Source organism: Oncorhynchus tshawytscha, linkage group LG34, assembly GCF_018296145.1.
Source record: "Oncorhynchus tshawytscha isolate Ot180627B linkage group LG34, Otsh_v2.0, whole genome shotgun sequence".
In the NCBI taxonomy this organism is placed as follows: Eukaryota; Metazoa; Chordata; class Actinopteri; order Salmoniformes; family Salmonidae; genus Oncorhynchus; species Oncorhynchus tshawytscha.
Window position 1 is genome coordinate 9,400,751 of NC_056462.1, and position 27,243 is coordinate 9,427,993.

Here is a 27,243-nt window from a genome sequence, read left to right on the forward strand (position 1 = left end):
TTATAATATCATGTCTCTGTGTATACAGCAAAGAGTTTCTTATATAAACCTTTATGCTTTTCTGTTCAGTTTACAGAGGACCAGTTGATATCTGGTGTTGCTTGCGGGAGAGACTGGACCTCTGAGGTGGCTGGTCACAAAGCCTGGCCCCGGATCAGAACCCTAGATCCGGAGCCGTCGCTCTTCCTTCCCGGCTCAAAACCAGGCCTGAACCACAAGGGACAGAGACTCCACCACCACACAGAACAAAACCAGTGGACAGGTGGACTGAACAACCTCAGTCCTGGTGGTTATCAAAGAAACAAAGGCTCCAGTCAGGGATCCAGTCTGCAGACCAGACCCTTCTCTTCACAGTCTCAGTGCAGGGATGGAGCAGGGCCTGGGGCTGATAGAGATAGACCCTCCTGTTCCTATGATACAAACACCACAGTATCCATGATGAACAGAGCAGGTCACCCTGGGCTTCAGCCTTCACAGAGACTGGTGGGAGACCCCTCTGGTGGTAGTCTATCAGCAAGTCTGTCTTCTCCTTCAGGGACACATCTAATGCCTGGTGAATGGGTTAATAGAAAGCATGGACCTGGGTCTAGCCTTCCTCAGTTACCTCATGGTTACCCCACCAATACAGACAGGGTCAGAATGGGTGTTCATCACAAGAGCTACCTAGCTTATAACACAGCACACAATCCCAACAACACCCAAACAATGGCTAGAGGTCAAGGAGGGAGCTCAAAGACTAACCACCTGAGGGTGGTGGCACCTGCGTCTACCTCCTCTGGTGTCATTGGATCACAACGTGGGAGGCAGAGCATTAGGACAGATGCTGACAAGCCGTATGTCTGCCCCACGTGTGGGAAGCGCTTCGCTGATGCAAATTATGTGAAGAGGCACCAGACCGTTCACACCAAGGAAAAGCCCTTCAAGTGCAAACTATGTTACAAGAGCTTCTCCTTCCTGACTAGCCTTATCAGACATAAGAGTGTCCACAAAGGGGAGAAATCATAGCGGTGTGGCTTGAGAAGTATGCTGGGGATATCTGGGAACTATACTTAAATATAGTGTGAAGTGTCTTGGGGTAAGAGGATAATTAATCACATGCCCCTCGTTAACTTGGAATTTGAAACAGGCTTGAGTAAATACCTGTTTTTAGAGAGACTGTAAACCGAGGCTAGAACAAGGAGTTTAATATTTACCTTACTGAGGTGATGTAGATGGAATAAAGTAATATTACTTTTCTACTCTATTCTTGCTGACACACCGTCCTTTCTAAACAAGTCTGCTCTCAGCTTGAAAGATACAGTACTTGTCATAGGAGATTTGATGTGTAACATAATAAGCAGTACCGTACTTCTAAGAAAAGCACGCATACATTTTTCATTTAAATATACCTTTGAGCTATGATGCCAACCAATAACATTATTTATCTTCAGTGTAGACGGACGTAAAGTGACCAAGAACAATGTTCACCTTAGCGTTTTTATTGTTGTTATTTAGACTTTAAGACCATGGTACTCGAAATATTACTAATTTAACTGCACAGCATCACGTCCTTGCCCTAGGCAGCCTTTTAATTCGTAGGAGACAGGACTTGGCTAATATTCGTTAACAATACCAACAGCTATGGTTTTCCACACTCAAATACTCTATTATGGAGGTGTTAGCGAATGCAGCTGTGGCAGAGATCTGTAAACACTTAGACGACAATGCAGTTTTGTTTTAAAATGTCTCAAAGCCAGAAAGTAAACAGGGTATTGCGGCGGAAACTACAGCTACTGGAACTAAAGGTGTCACGTGAGTTCGCAGAGGACAATGCATGAGCGCGATTCTCGTCCGATACCGAGGAATGGCAAGAGGTTCGTACATTTTGCAGAAGCCGGAGGTTGACTTGCGGCGTTTCCACTAGTTACCCCAATCACAAAGTCAATATCGTAACAATTTCTAAAAACAAAATGCTTTTTGGTCTTAATGTCGGTTAGGATCAGGCATACAGTTAGCAGTGTGGCTAGGTTTAAAATCACATTTTAAGAAGATACAGTCATAAACCCCATCCTATTTCTACAATGTATCCGTGGTAACAAGTGACGACCAGGTTGCGGGGCCTCTTGGGCATGTGTGACTTGCATGGGTCCATGAGCACCAATATGTGAAGCTCACAGGAGCTTGAAGGCATAAATACATTTTCAATAATTTTCCATCCTCAAAATGTTACATAAACAAAAGCTTTGATTTCTTGGCCTTATTAGAAATATATCAAAACACAATGATGTTGAAGTACAGACCCCTGCTGACTAATAAACACTTATATTTAGTTTAGGATATCTTTAAGAAACATTTCCTTGTGGATTTGAAATTCTGTTTCCATAAACACACATCTTTAAGATATTATCTCTCCCTCATGAGGTGAGAGGATCAACTAAAAGTTCAGAAGTAACTTAAATTTAGTTTCTGAATTATTAAGTGATTAAAACTCAATATATAAAATCGCTACTGGAATTTCTGAAATTAAATTGGCTACAATGGGAAATCTTAGTTGTCACAAACTACAGTTGGGTCACCTGCTACTGTCCTCCCAGTGGCATACTGTTACCTTCAACTGATAACTGTTTTCTTTCTCTTTCCGTCACCAGTAGCTAGCTAACGTTTTAGTTTGAATACCACACTGCAGTTGGCATCAGTTCCTGGAACTTCTAGTCTCTTTCCAGTGATCCTGCCGACCAAGGCCTGAATATCTGAGGAGCTATTTGGCGTAGCAGCTAGCCTAGCTGCTAGCTAGCTGCCTATCCAGCTAGCTGGGTTTTCTTGAGGGCTTGAACACAACCTGCGACGCGATTATCCATTGTGGCTGGAACCACGGATTCTCTCGGGTTTGTGGCTGTCTAGATCCCTGCTGTTTGTTTTCAATTTTCTCTGTGACCTGCCCTGTATGGAACTGCGAGGAGTAACAGCGTAACCTACATTGCCAGCTACCATGACAAAGATCAAAGCCGGTGGGAGTACCGTTGAGGACAGTGGTGTCTATCACACATTAAGGATCTTTTAAATGAACAAAAAGAAAAAAGCTTCAAGTGTTTTGTCCTAATACTGGTGGATTCAACTAATAAAATAGTGGATGACCTGACCAGAGAGGTCCGGGACCTGAAGAACAGTTTGCAGTTCTCGCAGGGTCAGCTCGACGAGTTGAAAAAGGGAAAACAGCAAGATGACAGCAATCTGTAAGTCATTGAGAGAGGCCATCAGTTCTGTGTGTGAATCCATTATAAAAATTACAGATAAATCAGACTACCTCGAGGGACAATCAAGGTTAGTGGACGAAATTTCAGAATCTCCATGAGACCTGGATGGAGTCTGAGGACAAAGTGAGCGGAATGATCTTGAAGATGGACCACAGGAAGATTGAGGTGGGGCGAGCCCACAGGACTGGAAAACCCCCCACCGGCCCAGGTGACAGGCCCAGGCTGATAATGGTCAAGTTCCTGAGGTTCAAGGACAAGGTAGCTGTTCTGGAAAGAGCCAAGAACTTGAGAAGAATGTGTATCTTCCTCAACAAGGATGATCCTGAAGCTGTGCGCCAGAAAAGGAAAGAACTTATCCCAGCCATGAAAGCTGCCAGAGAGTGTGGGGACATTGCTTACATCTGCTATGACAGGCTTATTTTCCACCCTACCACCCAGAGGCCTGGAAGGGATGAGAGAGCCAGGCCAGATAACATTCATATATTAGCCATTTCTGAGACTCACTTAGATAATTCATTTGATGATACAGCAATAACAATACAAGGAAATACAGTTGAAGTCAAAAGTTTACATACACCTAGGTTGGAGTCATTAAAATGTGTTTTTCAACCACTCCACATATTTCATGTTAACAAACTATAGTTTTGGCAAGTCAGTTAGGACATCTACTTTGTGCATGACAAATAATTTTTTCAACAATTGTTTACAGACAGATTATTTCACTTCACATAATTCACTGTATCACAATTCCAGTGGGTCAGAACTTTACATACACTAAGCTGACTGTGCCTTTAAACAGCTTGGAAAATTCCAGAAAATTATGTCATGGCTTCAGAAGCTTCTGATAGGCTAATTTACATAATTTGAGTCAATTGGAGGTGTACCTGTGGATGTATTTCAAGGCCTACCTTCAAACTCAGTGCCTCTTTGCTTAACATCGTGGGATGATCAAAAGAAATCAGCCAAGACCTCAGAAACAAAAATGTAGTCTGGGTCATCTTTGGGAGCAATTTCCAAATGCCTGAAGGTACCACGTTCATCTGTACAAACAATAGTACGCAAGTATAAACACCATGGGACCATGCAGCCGTCATACCACTCAGGAAGGTGACGCGTTCTGTCTCCTAGAGATGAACGTACTTTGGTGCGAAAAGTGGAAATCCATCCCAGAACAACAGCAAAGGATCTTGTGAAGCTGCTGGAAGTAACAGGTACAAAAGTATCTATATCCACAGTAAAACGAGTCCTATGTCGTCATAACCTGAAAGGCTGCTCAGCAAGGAAGAAGCCACTGCTACAGAACCACCATAAAAAAGCCAGACTACGGTTTGCAACTGCACATTGGGACAAAGATCGTACTTTTTGGAGAAAAAGGGGCAGGCTTGCAAGCCGAAGAACACCATCCCAACCGTGAAACACGAGGGTGGTAACATCATGTTGTGGGGGTGCTTTGCTGCAGGAGGGACTGGTGTGCTTCACAAAATACATGGCATCATAAGGAAGGAAAATTATGGGATATATTGAAGCAACATCTCAAGTCAGGAAGTTAAAGCTTGGTCGCAAATGGGTCTTCCAAATGGACAATGACCCCAAGCATACTTACAAAGTTGTGGGAAAATGGCTTAAGGACAACAAAGTCAAGGTATTGGAGTGGCCATCACAAAGCCCTGACCTCAATACTCTAGAAAATTTGTGGGCAGAACTGAAAAAGCATGTGCGAGCAAGGAGGCCTACAAACCTGACTCAGTTACACCAGCTCTGTAAGGAGGAATGGGCCAAAATTCACCCAACTTATTGTGGGAAGCTTGTGGAAGGCTACCCAAAACGTTTGTCGCAAGTTAAACAATTTAAAAGGCCAATGCTACCAAGTACTAATTGAGTGTATGTAAACTTCTTACCCACTGGGAATGTGATGGAAGAAATAAAAGCTGAAATAAATCATTCTCTCTACTATTGTTCTGACATTTCACATTCACATTAAAATAAAGTGGTGATACTAACTGACCTAAAACAGGGATTTTTTTAGTAGGATTAAATGTCAGGAATTGTGAAAATCTGAGTTTAAATGTATTTGGCTAAGGTGTATGTAAACCTCCGACTTCAACTGTAACATCTATAGAAGAGACAGAAATGTTAACGGAGGAGGTGATGTATATTTAGAGCCATATCCCTGTAATACTTAGAGAATATCTCATGTCAAGTGTTATTGAAGTGTTGTGGTTGCAGGTTAACATGGCACATCTAAAGCCTTTTCTTTTGGGATGTTGCTATAGGCATCCAAGTGCTAACGGTCAGTATCTAAATAATATGTGTGAAATGCTTGAGGTCTACTTTCTTGGAGACCTGAATATCGACTGGTATTTTCATAAAGCTGTCCACTCAATAGGAAGCTTCTCACTGTAACAAGAGCCTGTAATCTGGTTCAGGTTATTAATCAACCTACCAGGGTGTTTACAAACACTACAGGAACAAGCTCATCCACATGTATTGATCACATTTTTACTAATACTGTATAACTTTGTTCTAAAGTTGTATCAATACCCATTGGATGCAGTGATCACAATATAGTGGCTATATCCAGGAAAGTCAATGTTCCAAAAGCTAGGCCTAAAATAGTGTATAAGAGATCATACAAAATGTTTTGCTGTGACTCTTATGTGGATGATGTTAAAAAATGTTTGTTGGTCTGATGTGATTAATAATTAGTATCCAGACAATGCACTTGATACATTTATAATGTTGCTTCTTCCAATTATTGATAAACATGCACCTGTTAAGAAACAGACTGTTAGAACTGTTAAGGCTCCATGGCTTAATGAGGAATTGAAAAACTGTATGGTTGAAAGAGATGGTGCAAAGGGAGTGGCTAATAAGTCTGACTGGCTGATTTACTGCAAATTGAGAAATGAATGTGACTAAACTCAACAAAAAGAAGACTGTATTATGAAGCCAAGATCAATGATATGAAGAATGATGGAAAAATACTTTGGAGTACTTCAAATGAAATTATGGACAGAAATACAAATTAAACTTTCATCGAATCAGATGGCTTATTCATCACAAAACCATTTGATGTTGACAATTAATTTAATGATTACTTCATTGGCAAAGTGGGCAAACTTAGGCAGGAAATGCCAACAATGAAGAGTGAGCCACCGTATTCATGCATAAAAAACAAATAATGAAAGAAAAGCAAGTTTGAATTTTGTAAATGTAGTGTAGGAGAGGTGGAAAAATAGTTATAGATCAATAATGACAAACCTCCTGGCATCTACAACTTAGATAAGAAGCTACTGAGGATGGTAGCTGACTCTATTGGCACTCCTATCTGTCATATCTTTAGTCTGAGACTAGAGGAAAGTCTTTGTCCTCAGGCCTGGAGGGAAGCCAAAGTAATTCCGCTACCCAAGAGTGGTAAAGCAGCCTTTACTGGTTCTAACAGCAGACCTATCAGCTTGCTGTCAGCTCTTAGCAAACTGTTGGAAAATTTTGACCAAATACAATGCTATTTCTCTGTAAACAAATTAACAACAGACTTTCAGGATGCTTATAGAGAAGGACACTCAACATGTACTGCACTGACACAAATGATAGATAATTAGTTGAAAAAATTGATAAGAAGATAGTGGGAAATGTACTGTAAGATTTCAGTGCAGCCTTTGATATTATTGACCATAACCTGTTGTTGAGAAAACTTGTGTTATGGCTATATATCTAATAGAAACAAAGGGTTTTCTTTAATGGAAACTTCTCTAATGTCAAACATGTAAAGTGTGGTGTACCACAGGGCAGCTCTCCAGGCCCTCTACTCTTTTCTATTTTTACCAGTGACCTGCCACTGGCATTAAACAAAGCATGTGTTTCCATGTATCCTGATTTAACCATATACACATCAGCAACCACAGCTAATGAAGTCACTGAAACCCCTTAACGAAGAGTTGCAGTCTGTTTTGGAAAGGGTGGCCAGTAATAAACTGGTCCTGAACATCTCTAAAACTAAGAGCATTGTATTTGGTACAAATCATTTCCTAAGATCTAGACCTCAGCTGAATCTGGTAATGAATGGTGTGGCTGTTGAACAAGTGGAGGAGACTCAATTACTTGGCGTTACCTTAGATTATAAACAGTCATGGTCAAAACATATAGATTCAATGGTTGTAAAGATGGGGAGAGGTCTGCCCGTAATAAAGAGACGCTCTGCTTTTTTGATGCCACACTCCAAAAAGCAAGCTCTAGTTTAGCCTAATTTTGATTATGTTCCAGGCGTGTGGTCGAGTGCAGCAAGGAAAGACATAGTTAAGCTGCATCTGGCCCAGAACAGAGTGGCACGTCTTGCTCTTCATTGTAATCAGAGGGCTAATATTAATACTATGCATGCCAGTCTCGGCTAAGAGTTGAGGAAAGACTGACTGCGTCACTTCTTGTTTTTATAAGAAACATTCATGTTGGAAATTCAAAATGTTTTACATAGTAGAACTAGTTTTACACACAGCACTGACACACACATTTACCCCACCAGACATGCCACCAGGGGTCTTTTCACAGTTGCCAGGTCCAGAACAAATTCAAGGAAACATACAGTATTATACAGAGCCATGAGTGCAAGTGAATAGCGCAAGTGAAACGCAAACATGGTTTAAAAAAGACAAAGAAAGTAACACCTCACGGCACAATGCCTCTCCCCCATGTGACCTACTTGTGAGTATGTACTTATATGTATGTGTAACTGATAAATGCACACACATGTTAATGTTTTTAAATGTATGTAAATTCTACAGTATTTTGTCTGTAATGTCTTTTTCGTTATATGTCGGACCCCAGTAAGGCTAGCTGTCACCATTAGCGTCGGATAATGGGGATCCTAATAAAATCCAATCAAAAACTAAGAAAGTGATTTGAAAGTTATTTTCAAGCTAACAATTATGAACGCTAACCGTGGATGACTGGGTGTAAGCAAACCAAGAAGTTGTACTGCTGGGATTGTTGTCACGTTCTGACCTTAGTTCCTTTGTTTTATTATGGTCAGGGCGTGAGTTGGGGTGGGCAGTCTATGTTTGTTTTTCTATGTTGGTTTTTGAGTTTGGCCTAGTATGGTTCGCAATCAGAGGCAGCTGTCAATTGTTGTCCCTGATTGAGAATCATACTTAGGTAGCCTGGGTTTCACTTTTGGTTTGTGGGTGTTTGTTTCCGTGTGAGTATTTGGGCCACACGGTACTGTTTCGGTTTTGTAAATTCACATTGTCATTTATTGTTTAGTGTTCTGAGTTTTAATTAAAAATCATCATGAACACTTACCACGCTGCGCTTTGGTCCTCATCTCTTGCTCCCGACGACAACCCTTACCATTGTACTCTCCAGTACCACAATATATCAACCTGGGCCAGTACTGGTTTCAAAGACCTAGTCAGTTTTACAAAGTCAACTCTGTGCCACCAAAACTCAACTTCACACCTGCAAACTACAGTGAGCTCAAAAACATTTGGTGACTCAAGAGTAGACCTTCAGTTTAACGAGAACCAATGCAGAGAGACTCTTTCTTACAAGGAGATAGTCAGGCAGAACAGGGAGATTATGAAGCACTTCAATCACACTGTGTTGCGTTGTTGGCAGTGCTTGACTTGTGCGGGAGCTCGCCGGGGCGGAGTACCGACACCTACATTTTTCTCCTGCTAGAGCTCCTGCACCTCTTATAGAACATTAGCTCAAAAGTATTGTTGAGCTCCTGCTCTAAAATATAAACAGTACCGACACACAAAACCTATTTCAGTACAAGTCAAGTACTGTTTTTTGGGCATGCAACAATTGGCATTCAGAGGACATGATGAGGGAAAAATAATCGGCTAATAAAAGGGAACTACTTGGAGATGCTGGATTTTTTGGCTGAGTATGACAGCCACCTAAACTGTCATCTTGCTACAGTAACCATGTTCATTGGCACTTCCAGCAAAATCCAGAACGACCTGATCCAAGCAGTCGCAGATGTAAGTAATGACAGATGCCATGAAGGAGGTGGTGAGAAGAACACCTTGTATAACCATTAGGGTTGAGACAACAGACATTAGCAATGTAACTACCGACGGTGGTGTGAAGGAGAGATTTGATGAGTATGATGTCACCGAGGACAAGCGGGCAGCGGATGTTGCAGCCCTGGTTCTCGTTTTTTTTTGGATGAGTATGGATCCACTCCCTAAGTAGCGGCACAGTGTTACGATGTGGCCGCAGTCATGGTCTCTGGTCTAAACGGAGTACACGCAAAGGTCAAAGAAAAAATCCTACAGGCTCAGTTAATTCATTATTATGTGTACACGCTTAACCTGGTTATGTCACAAGGTGCTGCAAAGTTGACTAAGATTTTTTCAACTCCATCAGTGAGCACTCCAACGTGCTATTTGGGATTTTGCAGAACAGGGAATTTGGCATGCAGTTCTGGTTGTACAAGCAGCACCGCCGAGAGGGAAAAAAGGGAATTTCATTCTATCTACAGACGCATGGAGACGTTATGGGCGGGGTACCAACAGCTACACCTTGGGATCATTGACAACCTTTTCCCTCAGCTGGGAAATATACAGTACCAGTCAAAAGTTTGGACACACCTACTCATTCAAGGGTTTTTCTTTATTTTCACTATTTTCTACATTGTAGAATAATAGCGAAGACAAAACTATGAAATAACACATGGAATCATGTAGTAACCAAGTGTTAAACAAATACACATTTTATATTTTTCAAAGTAGCCACTCTTTGCATTAATAATCAGCTTTGCACACTCTTGGCATTATCTCAACCAGCTTCATGGGGTAGTCACTTGGAATGCTTGAAGGATGTCCTACATATGCTGAGCACTTGTTGGCAGCTTTCCTTCACTCTGCGGTCCAACTCATCCCAAACCATCTCAATTGGGTTGAGGTCGGGTGATTGTGGAGGCCAGATCATCTGATACAGCACTCCATCACACTCCTTCTTGGTCAAATAGCCCTTACACAGCCTGGGAGGTGATGTTTAGGTCATTGTCCTGTTGAAAAATAAATAGTCCCACTAACTACAAACCAGATGGGATGGCGTATCGCTGCAGAATGCTGTGGTAGCCATGCTGGTTAAGTGTGCCTTGAATTCTAAATAAATCACTGACAGTGTCACCAGAAAGGCACCCCACACCATCACACCTCCATGCTTCACGGTGGGAATCACACATGCAGAGATCATCCATTCACCTACTCTGCGTCTCACAAAGACACTCGGTCTAATGTCCATTGCTCATGTTTCTTTGCCCAAGCAAGTCTCTTCTTATTGGTGTCCTTTAGTAGTGTTTTTTTTGCAGCAATTCGACCATGAAGGCCTGATTCACGCTCCTATGAACAGTTGATGTTGAGATGTGTCTGTTACTTGAACTCTGTGAAGCATTTATTTGGGCTGCAATTTCTGAGGCTGGTAACTCTAATGACCTTATCCTCTGCAGCAGAGGAAACTCTGGGTCTTCTTTTCCTGTGGCGGTCCTCATGAGAGCCAGTTTCATCATAGCGCTTGATGGTTTTTGCGACTGCACTTGAAGAAACGTTCAAATTTTCCGGATTGACTGACCTTCATGTCTTAAAGTAATGGTTGACTGTCATTTCTCTTTGCTTATTTGAGCTTTTCTTGTCATAATATGGACTGGGGTTCTTTTTCCAAAAAGGGCTATCTTCTATATACCCACCCCTACCTTGTCATAACACAACTGATTGGCTCAAACGCATTAAGGAAATACATTTTTATGTCTTCACAATTATTCTACATTGTAGAAAATAGTACCCATAAATAAAAACCCTGGAATGAGTAGGTGTGTCCAATTGTTTGACTGGTACTGTAGCTAAAGTCAAGTCTTCTCAGTCACTGATATGGAGAAACGTATACGTTCAAGGACAATGAAAGGCTCATGTTCCTTGTCCTCTTTGACCCACAACAGTTCCCCGGGTATAGTGAAACCTTCCCCAGTACTGCATTCTCACGTCTTGAGGAAAGCTATGACACCAACTTTGATCTGTTGCAGCTCCAAACTGAACTCACAGTAATGTACTCCATGTCTGACTTCGAGGGTAGGATCCCGGCCGATCTTCTCCATGTTCTCCCGCAGAAGAGGCTGAATGAGAGTATGCACTAACTGTATCTGCTTACCTGTCTGGTATTGACCATTCCTGTGTCCACATTCTCCACCCTGAAACGGATCAAGACTTACTCTAGGAACACCACCGGACCGGCCCGACTGTCAGACTTGGCTTTAATGTCTATCGAGAAAGTACTTCTCTCCGATATAAAATTAAAGGACTGCCTTCAGAAAGTACTCACAACCCTATACTTTTCCCACGTGTTACAAATTGGGATTAAAATGGATTTAATTGTCTTTTTTTCTACAATCTACACAAAATACTCTGTCAAAGTGGAAGAAAAGTTATATATATTTTAAAAAGATGATTGAAAAGTAAAACACTAATATTTGGATTGGATAAGTATTCAACCCCTTGAGTTAATACATGTTAGAATCACCTTTGGCAGCAATTATAGCTGTGAGTCTTTTTGGGTAAGTCTCTAAGAGCTTTGCACATCTGGATTGTACAATATTAGCCATTACACATTTTTTATTCTTCAAGCTCTGTCAAGTTGTTTGTTGAACATTGCTAGATAGCCATTTTAAAGTCTTGCCATAGATGTTCAAGCCGATTTAAGTCAAATCTGTAAATAAGCCACTCAGAAACATTCAATGTCATCCTGGTAAGCAATTCCAGAGTATATTTGGCCTTGTGTTTAGGTTATTGTCCTGCTAAAAGGTGAATTTGTCTCCCAGTTTCAGTTGGAAGGCAGACTGAAACAGGTTTTACTCTAGGATTTTGCCGGTGTTTAACTCCATTCTGTTTTTTTTATCCCAAAAAATCCTCCCTAGTCCTTACCGATGACAAGCATACACAGCGCATCTGTTTTCTTTGCTGTCCATGGTCTTGAATCAATAGTTAGGCCTGTGTGTGATTGTATTTATTCCGTCAGTGTGCGAGTGTGACTTGTCTTTTGGAACTGTTCCTGTGAAAAGATGTATGGCTTTTAGGTCTTATATATCACGTGGAGAATTAACATAGCAGGTTAGGAGAATTAGGTTAAGGTTAGGACAAAGATTAGGTTTAGCTAAAATGCAAAGAAATATATACACTACCGTTAAAAAGTTTGTGGTCACTTAGAAATGTCCTTGTTTTTGAAAGAAAAGCACATTTTTTGCCCTTTAAAATTACATCTAATTGATCATAAATACAGTGTAGACATTGTTAATGTTGTAAATTACTATTGTAGCTGGAAACTGATGATTTTTTATGGAATATCTACACAGGCGTACAGAGGCCCATTATCAGCAACCATCCCTCCAGTGTTCCAATGGCACGTTGTGTTAGCTAATCCAAGTTTATCATTTTAAAAGGCTAATTGATCATTAGAAACCCATTTTGCGATCATGTTAGCACAGCTGAAAACTGTTGTGCTAGCAATGCTAGCGAATGCAGCCGTGGTAGAGATTCGTAATGTCGTAGACGACGACTATGCAGTGTTTCGTTTGGACATTTCTCAAAGCCAGAAAGAAAACAGCATTGCGGAGGAAACTACAGCTCCTGGAACTGAAGGTGGCACGGGAACGCAGAGAGGACAATGCGAGAGCGCGTATTCGCCAGTCGTGCCAGTACTTTCAACTTCCTCGACCGATACAGAGGAATGGCAAGAGGTAAAGGCGTGGGTCCTGCCGTGAGCCCAGTTCCCCTCTACACATGTGACTTGTGTTAACCAGAATTGGGTCTTGGTCAGTTTTTGGATAGTATGCAATAATAACCCAGATTGCTGAGCTATCTTGTACAAAGATACAATATGGTATTCTAACCAGATTCTTGATTTATTGTATTTCCTATTTACTCATTTTAAGCAATATGATGCAAGGGACATACTTGATCTATAAATAGTATATCAATAAGTTGAGAAGTGTTACCTTGCATCCTTACCAATTCTAGACAGTGTCAAAACTGTCAATAGTGTACAATATAGCATTGAGCATTGACAGTACCTAACCACCTCTTTTCCTTTTCCCCCAATCACTCTCTCAGGTGAATGACATCTAACTGGAGTCCACAGGAGCTTTGTGAAGCCAGCAGGACACAATACATGGAGCGATGACCAACCAATCACTGTGGATGAGGGGAGTGAAACCTCAACCCAGCACATTATCATGATAGAGGTTAGTGTAATAGTATTACAGTACATCAAATGTGGACAGTTTATTTCAGAAAGGCTCCCCTCAGCTATTCACTTTCATACTTGTACATCCTCATTTATCTGCCATAGGGGAGCTTGTGAGACATCACTATGACATTGTTATCCAATACAACTCATGTACCCGTAATAACCTCTCTTCTTGTGTCAGTCTGCAGATGCCGAGGCTACAGGTCCTGGGGTCAAGCAGGAGATGACTGAAGAGGAGGACCCACAGCACAGCGGAGACGTCCAGACTGGTGCGGCAGGAGAGCTCCCTGCAGCCACGGAGGACCCCACAACCGTCCCAGTGCAGCCCAGGACCCAACACAGTATCATGGAGGTCAGTGGAACACCATCCTCAAGTCAGAGACAGACACCAAGAGACTAGGCTGTCATCCAGAGCCAGAGGACAGTTCATTCCCGTGAGGATGGTGACCAGTGGCAGTGATGATATGTCTTGTTCTTAGGCTACAGAGATAGACCCTGGCAACATATCCTTTGGTTTAGAGCAGTTTTAGACTCGAGCCTGACTAGACTCCCCACAAGCATATTGGGACACGTCTGAAGTCGGTACAGCCAATCTGCCAACTTCTGTCTGTAGGGGCTGAACGTTTGGGTTACACACTAATATGACCCCTCAGTGGAAAGGTGGAACTCTCACATGTTTTGCTCTAGGATGCCGACAGGCCTCAAGACCAGTCTGAAGGTATTGGACCCGTCTGAAGGTCCCCCAGTACCAGTTGAAAAAGTGAATGGCAGTGTATATGGAGACTGTTTGCTGACAAAAATAAGGGGTTAAATACATGTGAACAAATAAAAAGAATGTTTCATATCTCTCAGATATAGGACAGACACTTCAGAACTAACTTCCTTTAGAACTGTTGTACAATGTTGTGAATCTCTTATTCAATGCGTTTGTGTGAGCTAATAGCGGTAAGGCCCAACATTTTTTTTTTTTTTTCATCAAACCATTTAATATTTTTGTGGGCTACTTAAAATTCAAAATCAAATTAAGTTAAATGATCCTTGGTATGGCCTTCTTAAAACAATTCCATATAGCTTCGTAGAATCCCTCCCTTCCCGGATTAGACAGGGTTTAGATTTATGGGTTAAACTGACTGATCGGGAGGCTTTTCTTTAGAGGAATGGGGTGGAAACAATCCCTTCTTAGAATAGTTTTTTTTCTAACTATGGGCTTCCTGTATAGATTGGTGACAAGTGTATCATTTTCTTTAGTGATTTGAATGTCAAGGAAGCTGACACTAGAGTAATCAAAGTCCACGGTGAAATGAAAATGATCATTTGACTTATTAAGAAACTCATGGAACATCTCAAGTTCATTGGGAGTCCCGTCAAATAATACCAATGTCATCTATATAATGTGGATATAGTTTGATCATGGTTAGAAAAGGATTTTACTCAGGGTTGGAAATGTGATCATGCTCTAAGCCAGTGGTTCCCAAATGTTTTTGGTTGGTGTACCACCAACTGAATTTTGTTCTGCTTGGAGAACCCCTGAAGTACCACCTTTTGTGCATTTTACCAGTAAGTCTATGGTCTCATGAGTCTTCTCAAGTACCCCTTGTGGATAGCCCAAGTACCCCTTGTGGATAGCCCAAGTACCCCCTGGGGTTATTTTGGTTTGTTGGAAAAAGTCACTTCTAAACATAAAAGTTATTTGTGAGTAACAGCTCTGCTAGGTTTCTGGTACATGAGGAGCTAGGCCAAGACTCTATAGGGTGTTGTTCCAAAAATAAGCTTGTGGCCTCTAGTCCACATTGGTGGGGTATTTATGTGTATAGACTTTCAACATCAAAACAGGCCACCGATATTAGCATTTTTCACGCATCATGTCCAAATCGTACAAAAGTATCTCATAACTTTATACGATTGTAAAGCTTAACAAAGTCACTTATAGATGTGAACATGATGCGTGAAAAATGCTAATATCTGTCCCATGACTTGAATGGGATTTGTGCCACAAATGTTAAAACGTTAGCATGTGAAACTCGCAGGTTGTGACTTGCTTGTGACTCAAAAAATAGTGACTTAGTCCCACATCTGGTTTAGAGATACAGACTGATCTGTTCTGAGGGGTCTGGAACCAGTAAACTAGTTGTGTATAGGGGAGGGTCTGGTCGTAAATGAAGTGACTGAAAGTGGAGGGTGACATTCCTCCCACATGGAATTCAGATAGTCGCCTAGAAGACGGATACTTACAGGGCCGCTATTTCTTAGATTACAGGTAAAGTTGAGACAAATCTAAATGTTGCGACCCACTCCCCATTACACACGCTCATGGATCGTGACCCAATGTCCACATCGGTGTCCTTTTCGAGTATTGAACTCAAACAATAGTGCAAGAACCCAGGCTCGGGGAGGGGGGACCACATCAGGCAATAGTAAAGAGAAATGGGTCCTCTGCATTTCTGTAACAAAGGCTTCAGCTGCCCCCAGAAGGTGGAGATCCACCAGAGGGTCCACACAGGGGAGAAATCCTTCAGCTGTACCCAGTGTCACATGCGCTTTGCCGAGGCACCAGAGGGTCCGCACAGGGGAGAAATGGAGTTTGGCCAGTACCCACTGTGAGAAGAGGTTCTAATAGCTGACTCATATTTACCCACATGTCCACCATGATGGATTTAACAACAATGAAGCCATTTTGTAACTACTCAAAAGGTAGTGGGGATGGGTAAACACTCCATGTTTAATGTGTCTATCATCTGTGTGTGTGTATCTGAAGGAGTGTAATCTGTATCACTTCTCTCTTCCAGGAGGAGGAGGGTCCAGAGGTGCTGCTGGTGAAGGAGGAGGGGTGTGAGGAGGATCTGGGGAACCTTGAGGGGACCATGGTCATGGAGGACAACCAGAATACACCTCCTCCTGAACCCACAGAGGAACCAGCTGAGCAGCACAGGACCACACATAGTCTCACTGAGGTGAGCCCACTCTAAACTACTGTCTGAATGTTATTACGTCAGGGCCCGTATTATATGGAAAGATCAGCCCTCCTACTCAGACTTTTTGTGGATACAGGTCTTGATTAATTTAGCCTAAAGTATGGGACCATGCCTTTGAATTATCAAACCATTAAAAGAATGTCACGTAATCAAATAAATTAACATGTTTGCATAGTACTCATAGCAATCCCTCATTGCCCAATCAGAAGATGTCCATATCAGGGTGCTCATATCAAATTTCTTGAATCAACATCCTCTCACTCTGTATCTCTAACAGTCATTAGACATGGAGGATGGGAAGCCTGATCTGCTGCTGGTCAAAGTGGAGACAATAGAGGATGGACCAGAGAGCATTGATCTGCTGAGTGGACTAAAGATGGGGGAGCAAGGTAAGAGAGATATGCATATAGCCCATTTTTTCCCCGACAGCTAATGTCACTCCAACACAACGCTCGTTCCTCCTTATAGCACCGGTTTCAATCCAAGTGGCAATGCAGTTTATCAAACTTCAGGCTTGTGCTATGGTCAGGTGACTTGAAAATAAAGCTATTAGGCCATGTACACCAGTGGTGGATTTGGTATTGAAAAATGTAAGCATATGCAAAAAAAGTACCTCATACCTACTGTAAAATATGGTGGTGGATCTTTGATGTTATGGGGCTATTTTGCTGTTCTGGGTTTTTGCTTTATCAGAGGTGCCAATATTTTGGACCTGAGTTCTCTGCCATGTTTGTAAAGTCTATTTTGTAACCTCTTCCTGTAGGTGATTGGCTGGAGGCTAACAGTGGAGACTGGGTGGCCATCTTGGATTCTCAGACCCAGACGGATACAGCCAAGGGCCCAGGGAACGACATCAACAAGCCGGCCTGGACCAGAGGCGACATAGTGGCGGCCAGTGGATTGGACAGCATCCTGAACTCTGGGCTAGAGAACAACAGTGTTCAACACAACCAGAAACCGACAGTTGAACACAAAACATCCGAACTTAGTCTCCATGACAACAGACTGGCTGACACCAGGGCGAGGCGTAGATTTGGTCCGCGGGGACAGGGAGGTGTCCGTATGAGAACAGACATAGACTTGGCTAGCTATTCTCCGTCCTGCTCCTATAGTTGTGATTCAGAAAGACAGATGGCACCTCAGGTTAACCACCTAACAGGGGCTGCCTTCAGCCTGCGTTCTATAGGATCTATCAACTGGAACATGGACCCTGCGACAACACAGACACTCCCTGGCCTTTGTCCTCCTCACACTCTCCTGTTAAACCAGACCTCAGACAATGCCAGTGCCTTAACACTAAATGGCAATACAAGCCCATTGACAAATGACAGTAGTAGTAATACTATCAGTAGATCCAGTGGCAAAGAGAAGCGCTTCCCGTGTTCGTTCTGTGGGAAAGCCTTCAGTTTCCCCAAACAGATGGAGATCCACCAGAGGATGCACACGGGGGAGAAACCATTTGGCTGCCAGCTGTGCCGGGCCAGTTTCTCTCAATCCTCCAACCTGAAGAGGCACCAGAGAGTCCACACAGGGGAGAAATCCTACAGCTGCCCCCAGTGTGAGAAGAGGTTCTCCCGCCAGCACCAGCTGAAGATGCACCTGAAGGTCCACACGGGAGAGAGGCCGTTTGCCTGTACGCACTGCGGGAAGAGGTTCTCAGAGAGGAGCTCTCTCGGGATACACCAGCAGAAAATGCACACAGCCCATGTATAGAGTATATTAATATATAATGTAGTTCTGTTGGTTTTGGATGCAGTAGGGAACTGGATGAGGTGAACTGAGGAAAGAATGAGTATGATAAGGCAGAGTAGATGATATGGTGATGGTGTCTGTAAAAATGCTACACTGATGAAGAGTGACAAACTTCATGTCTTTAGATGTTTTATAGTGAGATAATGATAGTGCCTTAATTCATGAAGTATTGAACCTGTGTGTAATGTAGTGTTGAACCATTTCCAAAGTATTCTATTAAAGTGAAGGTACCATATCTTTCCTCCATTTAATATCTGACCTTTTCTAAGACCTCTTGTGGCAATACAGAAATGACTTTTTTTCATCTATTTTTCTAGTGATTTTCTATCAATACATGGCCAACATTATCTTCCTCTTCGGCACTGCCAGAAGAGGACTGGCCACCCCCCCATAGCCTGGTTCCTCTCTAGGTTTCTTCTTAGGTTCCGGCCTTTCTAGGGAGTTTTTCCTAGCCACCGTGCTTCTACACCTGCATTGTTTGTGGTTTTAGGCTGGGTTTCTGTACAGCACTTGGTGACATCAGGTGATGTAATTAGGATTCATATTTACAGAAAAGGTGAAGTGAGAAAAGTTCATCTACTTGTCATGTATCATTTTGTGCAATAAATGTGATTGTTATGCTAAAATACTATATTGACTCGGTGCTGACTTATTTTTGTATCATTGCAGAGACGGAGTTCAGACTTTTAAAAAAAATAAAAAAACTCCAATGGCTCCATATTGTTAGGTACTTGAATCAGTGTTAGATGGACTTGACTGTGGTTAGCATTTTATAACATGTCATGTTTCTGTGTGTACAGCAAAGAATGCTTTCATGCTTTTTTGTATAATCTTTATTTGCAGTCTCCAGTCCATGAAGATCTGCTGATATCCGGTGTTACTGGTTGGAGAGACTGGACCTTTGAGGTGGCCCTGCATCAGAACCATGGATCAGGAGCCGTAACTCTTCCTTCCCCAGTCGGAACCAGGACTCAACCACGGGGGACAGAGACTCCATCACAACCAGTGGACAGGTGGACTGAAAAACCTCAGTCCTGGTGGTCATCAGAGAGACAGAGGCTCCAGTCAGGGATCCAGTCTGCAGCCCAGACCCTTCTCTTCACAGTCTCAGTGCAGGGATGAAGCAGGACCTGGGGCTGATAGAGATAGACCCTCCTGTTCCTACGATACAAACACCACAGTGTCCATGAAGAACAGTGCAGGTCTTCCTGGGCTTCAGCCTTCACAGAGAGTGGTGGGAGACCCCCCATGGTGGTAGTCTATCAGCAAGTCTGTCTTCTCCTTCAGGTTCTTGTCTAATGCCAGGTGAATGGGTTCATAGAAAGCCTGGACCTGGGTCTAGCCTTCCTCATTTACCCCACAAATACAGACAGGGTCAGGATGAACATTCGCCACAAGAGGTACCTAGCCTATAACACAGTGGATAATCCCATCAACACCCAAACAATGGTTCAAGGAGGGAGGTCAGACTATGTCCTCTGCTGTCATTTGGTCACAACATGGGAGGCAGAGTATTAGGACGGACGCAGACAAGCCGGCTCATGCGAACTATGTGAAGACGCACCAGACTGTTCACAAGGAGAGGCCCATCAAGTGCAAACTATTTTTACAAGAACTTCTCCTACCTGACTAGCCTTATCAGACACAGGAGTGTCCACCAAGGGGAGAAATCATAGTGGTGTGGCTTGATATGTATGCAGGGTGTCTTGGTAAGAGGGTAATTAATACCCCGCATTAACCTTTTAACTTGTCATTTGAAACAGGCTTGAGTAAATACTTGTTTTTAGAGAGAGAGTGAACTTCGGATAGAACAAGGACAGTTTAATATTTACCTTACTGGGGTGATTAGAAAATAATTACTTTCTTCCATCACTCTATTCTTGCTAACACACTGTCCTTTCTAAACAAGTACTCTCAGCTTGAAAGATAGTGATCATGAATAGGAGATTGTAATAAGCAGTTCCCGTTTAAATTTAACCACACCCTTTGAGCTATAACATCAGCCAATAAGATCCTTGCTCTGTAAACGGAAGTAAACAGTGAACAAGTTCTACGTTAGCGTTTTTGTTATTTATAAGTTCCTTAAACGCTGGTACTCAACGTGACTCATTTAACTGCGCAGCATCATATACTTACCACATTTAGTGTTTAATTCGCTTTAGAGACAGGACATGATAGGGGTTCCAGGTAACGCTAGCTAGCTGCTAACAATGGCTAACTGTATGGGGTTTCACACTCAAATAGCCTCCATCATGGAGGTACTAGCGAATGCAGCCGTGGCAGAGGTCTGTAAACTCGTAGATGACGACTATGCAGTGTTTCGTTTGGAAATAACTCAAAGCCAGAAAGAAAACATGGCATTGCGCAGGAAACTACAGCTACTGGAAGTGAAGGTGGCACGGGAGCGCGTCTTCGCCAGTCGTCCCAGAAGTGTCAAGATCGTCGACCGATACAGAGGAATAGAAAGAGGTACATTTTGCAAAAGGCCGAGGATGCGTGGCTTTCGTATACAGTGAGTGTACATAACACGACCCTCATCAGAAAAGCTTCGATTCGTCGGTGCATGGACTTTACAAGGTGTCGAAATGGTTCCGCAGGGATGCTGGCCCATGTTGACTCCAATGCTCCCCAAACGTGTCGCAGGTCTTGACGCAAACCGGTGCGCCTGGCATCTACTACCATACCCTGTTCAAATGCACTTGAAATATTTCGTCTGTCCCATTCAACCTCTGAATGGCACACACACAATCCATGTCACAACGCTTAAAAATCATTCTTCACCTACACTGATTGAAGTGGATTTAACAAGTGACATCAGTAAGGGATCATAGCTTTCACCTGGTCAGTCTGTCATAGACAGAGCAGGTGTTCTTAATGTTTTATACACTCAGTGTATATTTATATTAAAAACCAAAGTCTAATGGTTTTACCCAAAAATGGACTCATTAGCCTATTCTGTTTTTGTCATCGAGGTCTCGTTGTTTCAACACAATGTAAAAAAAAAAAAAAAAAAAAAAAAGTGCTGCTCATTGAATGGCATACTTTGAGCTGTACCAAAAAGTGCTATTGGCATGACGTGAAAAATGTATGCTACATTTGTTATAGGCCTAATGTTTTGTTGGTGACACCATAGAATTAGGAATTATAATACTTTTTAATAGTGTCACCCATATAGAGATCCTATCTCGATCATTTGCAGATTTTAAGCGTGTGTCCATTAGGACTTTTAACCTGAATTAGACGGAGCAATAAAATACCTACTCGTGGTCTTCTTAAATTAAACTAGTTTTTTTTCCAGTATTAGTGGATCACAATACCACGGAGGAGTTTACAAGGGAGAAAGTTTTATTCCATAGGCTGGGATCGGCATTATGCAGCTGTTGCAAAGAGCGCATTTTCACTGGCTGTCCACGGGTCGCATAAACAATGATTGATAGGCAGCTTAGCCTACACTTCTTCAATTCAACCATCATTGGGGTAAAATACACCTATACATGTGTGAACAGTCATCCACAACTACCACAGCAGAGGTGTGAATCACATTGCTATGTAGACATCAATAATAAGCCTAAGTGTTATCCTATTTTTACTGCTGTCAAATAAAATCCAAGTCACGTTTCGTAAACAACAGGTGTAGACTAACAGTGAAATGCTTTCTCACAGGCCCTTCCCAACAATGCAGAGAGAAATAATAGCAAAGTCCTAATAAAATACACAATGAGTAACTAACTTCTCTATATACAATGGGTACCAGTCCCTAGCCGATGTGCAGATATGTACATATAACTAGGAATAACGTGACTAGGCAACAGGATGGATAATAAAGAGCAGCAGGGTATATGAGTCCAAAACGTTAGTGCAAAAAGGGTCAATGCAGATGCTTAACCAAATAGCTACCCGGATTAACTATTTAGCAGTCTAATGGCTTGGGGGTAGAAGCTGTCCAGGGTCCTGTTGGTTCCAGACTAGGTGCATCGTTACCACTTGCCGTGCGGTAGCCAAGAGAACAGTCGATGACTTGGGTGGCTGGAGTCTTTGACCATTTCTAGGGCCTTCCTGCCTGGTATAGAGTTCCTGGATGGCAAGGAGCTTGGCCCGAGTGATGTATTGGGCCATACGCACTACCCTCTGTAGTGCCTTGCAGTTGGATACCAAGCTGTAGCCATACCAAGCGGTGATGCAGCCAGTCAAGATGCTGTCAATTGTGCAGCTGTAGAATCTTTTCAGCCTCCTTAGGGGGAACAGGCGTTGATGTGCCCTCTTCACGGCTGTGTTGGTGTGTGTGGACCATGATAGATCCTTAGTGATGTGGACACTGAGGAATGAAGCTCTCGACCTGCCCCACTACAGACCCGTCCATGTGAATGGGGGCGTGCTCTGCCCTCCATTTCCTTTAGTCCACAATCAGCTCCTTTGTCTTGCTGATGTTCAGGGAGAGGTTGTTGTCATGGTACTACACTGCCAGGTCTCTGACCTCCCTATAGGTTGTTTCATCGTTGTCGGTGATCAGGCCTACCAACATTGTGCTGTCAGCAAACCAGATGATAGTGTTGGAGTCCCTGAGGGGCCCCCGTGTTGAGGGTCAGTGTGGCAGATGTGTTGTGGCCTGCCCTCACCACCTGAGGGTGGCCCGTCAGGAATTCCAGGATCCAGTTGCAGAGGGAGGTGTTCAGTCCCAGGGTCCTTAGCTTAGTGATGAGCTTGGAGGACACTGGTGTTGAACGCTGAGCTTTAGTCAATGAACAGCATTCTCACATAGATGTTATTGGCCGCGCACGACTCCAACACTATCATCAAGTTTGCTGACAGCACAATGTTGGTAGGCCTGATCACAGACGACGATGAAACAGCCTATAGGGACAAATGAGCTGATTGTGGACTACAGGAAATGGAGGGCCGAGCACGCCCCCATTCACATCGACAGGGCTGTAGTGGAGCAGGTCGAGCGCTTCATTCCTCAGTGTCCACATCACAAAGGATCTATTATGGTCCACACACACCAATACAGTCATGAACAGGGCTCACATCATCCCAGACTTATTAATGAATCCGGTGACTGTGGTAAACTCATCAATGCCACTTGATGAATCCCAAAACATATTCCAGTCTGTGCTAGCAAAACAGTCCTGTAGCTTAGCATGCGCTTCATCGGACCACTTCCTTATTGAGCGCGTCACTTAAACTCAAACAGGGAGTACTTCTTGTAAGCAGGAATGCGGAGGATAGAGTTATGGTCAGATTTTCCAAATGAAGGGCGAGGGAGAGATTTGTATGCATTTCTTTGTTGTGGAGTAAAGGTGATCTAGAGTTTTCTCCTTTAGTTGCTCAGGTGACTTGCTGGTAGAAATGGATTTCACTTTCCCTACATTAAAATCACTGGCCACTAGAAGTGTCGCCTCTGGATGAGCATTTTCTTGTTTGCTTATGGCCCTATACAGCTTGTCTTAGTACCAGCTTTGGTTTGTGGTGGTAAATAAACAGCTACGGAAATATAAACTCTCTTGGTAAATAGTATGGTCTACAGTTTATCATAAGGTATTCTATCTTGAGCGAGCAGAAACTTGAGACTTCCTTATTATTAGAGATTGCACACCAAATGTTAACACACCCCTCCCCCCTAACCTTACCCGATGCTGCTGTATGGTCTTGACAATGCATAGAAAAACCATCCTTGTTCAGCCATGAAGCCGAGAAACATAGGATATTTCAGTTCTTCAGGTCCCGTTGATAGGATAGTCTCGAACGGAGCTCATCCAGTTTGTTCTCCAGTGATTATACGTTCGCCAATAGAACGGAGAGTAGTGGCGGATTATTTCTCTCTTAAGCAGTCTTTTCCAAGTCTTGGGGATTAGGGCATGTTCCGGGGTTATCAGTATGTCCTGTATTTGGTTGAGCCGTCCAAAATGTTACATATTGCAGCTTTAAGATCAGCGCCAAAACCACGCAAAAATAGCTGAATTGGTCAGGAGAAAACGGCAGCGCTCCATTGCAGTACTATTCATTGCGGTGCCATTTCCCTTGTCGTCCTTACCTCCCAGGATTTATCCAAGTTGTTTGTATAATCTTTGATGCCGATAGAAGTTGCACCATTGGAAGACATACAGTAGCTTGCACTATAGCCTACAAACTTATTCCTGCAATCCTTCAAACGGATTTGGTGTGCCATCATAGTGGTCTCTGACTTGTGGTCAGACTCGCTCAGTATTTCGTAAACATCCTTTCTGAATTTAAAAGTAATCCTAGAAGTAATCATCTAGTTTTTCAAAAGTAACTGTAATCTGATAATATTTTAGCTGTTAAAGAGTTTTCTTTATCAGTTACATGTAATCTGTTACTCCCCAACCCTGTCCCCGCATTACTTAGCTATCTTGCACGCAGACACAACTATATTCTAACCAGATTCTTTATTTACTGCATTTCCTATTATTTACTTAATGAAAACAATGTGATACATGGAACATAATACATACATTTATAAATAGTATATCAAGAAGTTATGACAAGTGTTACCTTATATCCTAGCCAATTCTAGACAGTGTCAATAAATATACTGTTGAGCATTGACAGTAGCTCACCTTACCACCTCGTTTCCCCCAATCACTCTCTCAGGTGAAGGACATCTCACTAGAGGCCACAAGAGCTTTGTGAAGCCAGCGGGACACAATGCGTGGAGAGATGACCAACTCATAGCTGTTGATGAGGGGAGTGGAACCTCAACCCAGCACGTTATCATGATAGAGGTTAGTGTAATAGTGTTGCATAAAAAATGTGTTTGTAAATCAAATGTGGACAGTTTATTTTCAGAAAGGCTCTCCTCAGCTATTCACTTGCTTACATGAAACCCAGCACAAAAAGTTATTTTTGGAATTATTCATATTTTTGCATCACAAGAGTTTAGGGTGAAAAAAAATGTCTATAGATTTCATTGTAGAGTATGTGCACTGTAGTGGCTATTAGTAAATGGTAGTAAATATGAACTATTTGGATCTTATTTAAATATGAAAAAATTATTAAACTGCCATAAACTCAAACTATTCCTTAGATATTTACCTACTAGAAACAATGGTGACACACCCATACGTGATATCATTGAAAAGCCCAGAATGTCCTCTCAGTTACAACAGGAACTAACACAGCGGCATGTATGGCCTTAAATTTAAAAAACAAATACTCATTAGAAAGGACAAAAATGTATTGCTGGATCTCGGGGGATATTTCAGGAAGGCTCCCCTCAGCTATTCACTTGCTTACATCCTAATTTTTCTGCCATAGGGGAGCTTATGAGACTTCAAGACATTGTTATCCAATACAGCTCATGTACCGGTATTAACCTCCTCTCTTCTTGTGTCAGTCTACAGATGCAGAGGCTGCAGGTCCTGGAGGATTGTCTCTGGTCAAGCAGGAGAGGACTGAAGGAGAGGACCCACAACACAGCAGAGACATCCAGACTGGAGCAGCTGCTGGAGCGCCCCCTGTAGCCACGGTAGACCATATCATCACCCCAGCGCATCTCTGGACCCGAAGCAGAATCACGGAGGTCAGTGGGACGCCGAATGCAGTCCTCAAGTCAGAGAAAGACATCAAGACTTTAACTGTAACACAAAGGCTGTTACACACAGGATCTGACCACAGATCAGACCCAGAGAGACTGGGGCCGGGGAGACCGGGCTGTCCTCCTGTTCCTGGCTCAGAATATTTACCGGTATTTCAACATAGCCAAAGGGTGGTTAATTCCCATGGAGATGGTGATGCGTTAGCCACTGGCGGTGATGATTTGTCTTGTTTTTACACTACAGAGATGGACCCTGGAAACATGCCCTTGGGTTTAGAGACACAGACTGATCTTTCTAGACGGGACTGGAACCAGTACAGTAGTAGTGTATACTCTGAAGGGCGCCTAGATGAGAAAGGGGAGGGTCTGGTCATAGATGAAGTGACTATGAAAGTGGAGGGTGACGTTCCTCCTACATGGAATGCAGATAATCATCACCTAGGAGATGGACACTTACAGGGCAGAGATTTCTTAAATTACAGGGAAAGGTTAGAGACAAATCCAAATGGCTCTACCCACTCTCCTTTACACATGTTCAGGGATCGCGCCCCAGTGTCCACGTCGATGGGGCCTTCCGATTCACACGGCCGCTTCCTTTTCGACAGGGCTAGAGCCCAGGCTCAGGGAGGGGGAGAAACGTCAGGCAGTAGTAAGGGAAAACGGTTCCTCTGCATGTTCTGTAACAAAGGCTTCAGCTGCCCCCAGAAGGTAGAGATCCACCAGAGGTTCCACACAGGGGAGAAACCCTTCAGTTGTACCCAGTGTCACATGCACTTTGCCCAGGCTGGTGACCTGAAGAGACACCAGAGGATCCACACAGGGGAGAAACCCTACAACTGCCCCCAGTGTGAGAAGAGGTTCTCCCGCCAGGACCACCTGAAGATGCACCTGAAGGTCCACACGGGAGAGAGGCCGTTCACCTGTACGCACTGCGGGAAAAGGTTCTCAGAGAGGAGCTACCTCAGGATACACCAGGAGAAAAACCATTCCACTCTATAACATAGAAAGTAACCATTCCACTCGATAGCTTCTGACGTTTAGCTCAAACCCTGCATTAAAGAAAAAGATGCATTTTCATTGTTGTCAGCAGAAAAGATCCACAGATGCATTTGGAATAATGAGAGTAACAGATTCAGTGTTGAATATTCCAGGGTAGAATATTGCATACAGACATTGTGTGGTAGATACATCATATATATATACAGTGTACAAAACATTAGGAAAACCTGCTCTTTCCATGACAGAGTGACCAGGTGAATCCAGGTGAAAACTATGATCCCTTATTGATGTCACTTGCTAGATCCACTTCAATCAGAGTAGATGAAGGGGAAGAGACAGGTTAATTAATGATTTTCAAGCCTTGAGACATGGATTATGTGCCACTGCCATTCAGAGTGTGAATGGGCAAGACAAAATATTTAAGTGCCTTTGAACAGGTTATGATAGTAGGTGCCAAACGCACTGGTTTGTGTCAAGAACTGCAACGCTGCTG

The 27,243-nt window shown here is 42.9% G+C and overlaps 2 protein-coding genes across 2 annotated transcripts; both read left to right on the forward strand.

Annotated features, from left to right (window-relative positions):
* Window positions 1-14,163: 14,163 nt before the first annotated feature.
* LOC121841767 (zinc finger protein 235-like) lies at window positions 14,164-18,160 on the forward strand. Its single transcript, XM_042311791.1, has 3 exons — window positions 14,164-14,193; window positions 16,725-16,836; window positions 17,211-18,160. The coding sequence occupies exons 1-3, from the start codon at window positions 14,164-14,166 to the stop codon at window positions 18,158-18,160; spliced, it is 1,092 nt and encodes a 363-aa protein (XP_042167725.1).
* Window positions 18,161-20,205: 2,045 nt separating this feature from the next.
* On the forward strand, window positions 20,206-27,011 carry LOC112231606 (zinc finger and SCAN domain-containing protein 12-like). The gene is made up of 3 exons (XM_024398296.2): window positions 20,206-20,668; window positions 24,809-24,939; window positions 25,551-27,011. Exons 1-3 carry the CDS (start codon window positions 20,410-20,412, stop codon window positions 26,748-26,750), a joined length of 1,590 nt encoding a protein of 529 aa, XP_024254064.2. The 5' UTR covers window positions 20,206-20,409; the 3' UTR covers window positions 26,751-27,011.
* Window positions 27,012-27,243: the final 232 nt, after the last annotated feature.

What these genes read in the sequence shown, in the direction of transcription:
- LOC121841767 (XM_042311791.1), top strand. Translation starts at nt 14,164, where the DNA reads ATGCCGACAGGCCTCAAGACCAGTCTGAAG. An exon ending in GCCTCAAGACCAGTCTGAAG is followed by an intron (nt 14,194 to 16,724) that starts GTATTGGACCCG and finishes TATCTCTAACAG; the next exon opens with TCATTAGACATGGAGGATGG. An exon ending in ACTAAAGATGGGGGAGCAAG is followed by an intron (nt 16,837 to 17,210) that starts GTAAGAGAGATA and finishes CTCTTCCTGTAG; the next exon opens with GTGATTGGCTGGAGGCTAAC.
- LOC112231606 (XM_024398296.2), top strand. Translation starts at nt 20,410, where the DNA reads ATGGCTAACTGTATGGGGTTTCACACTCAAATAGCCTCCATCATGGAG. An exon ending in ATACAGAGGAATAGAAAGAG is followed by an intron (nt 20,669 to 24,808) that starts GTACATTTTGCA and finishes TCACTCTCTCAG; the next exon opens with GTGAAGGACATCTCACTAGA. An exon ending in AGCACGTTATCATGATAGAG is followed by an intron (nt 24,940 to 25,550) that starts GTTAGTGTAATA and finishes TTCTTGTGTCAG; the next exon opens with TCTACAGATGCAGAGGCTGC.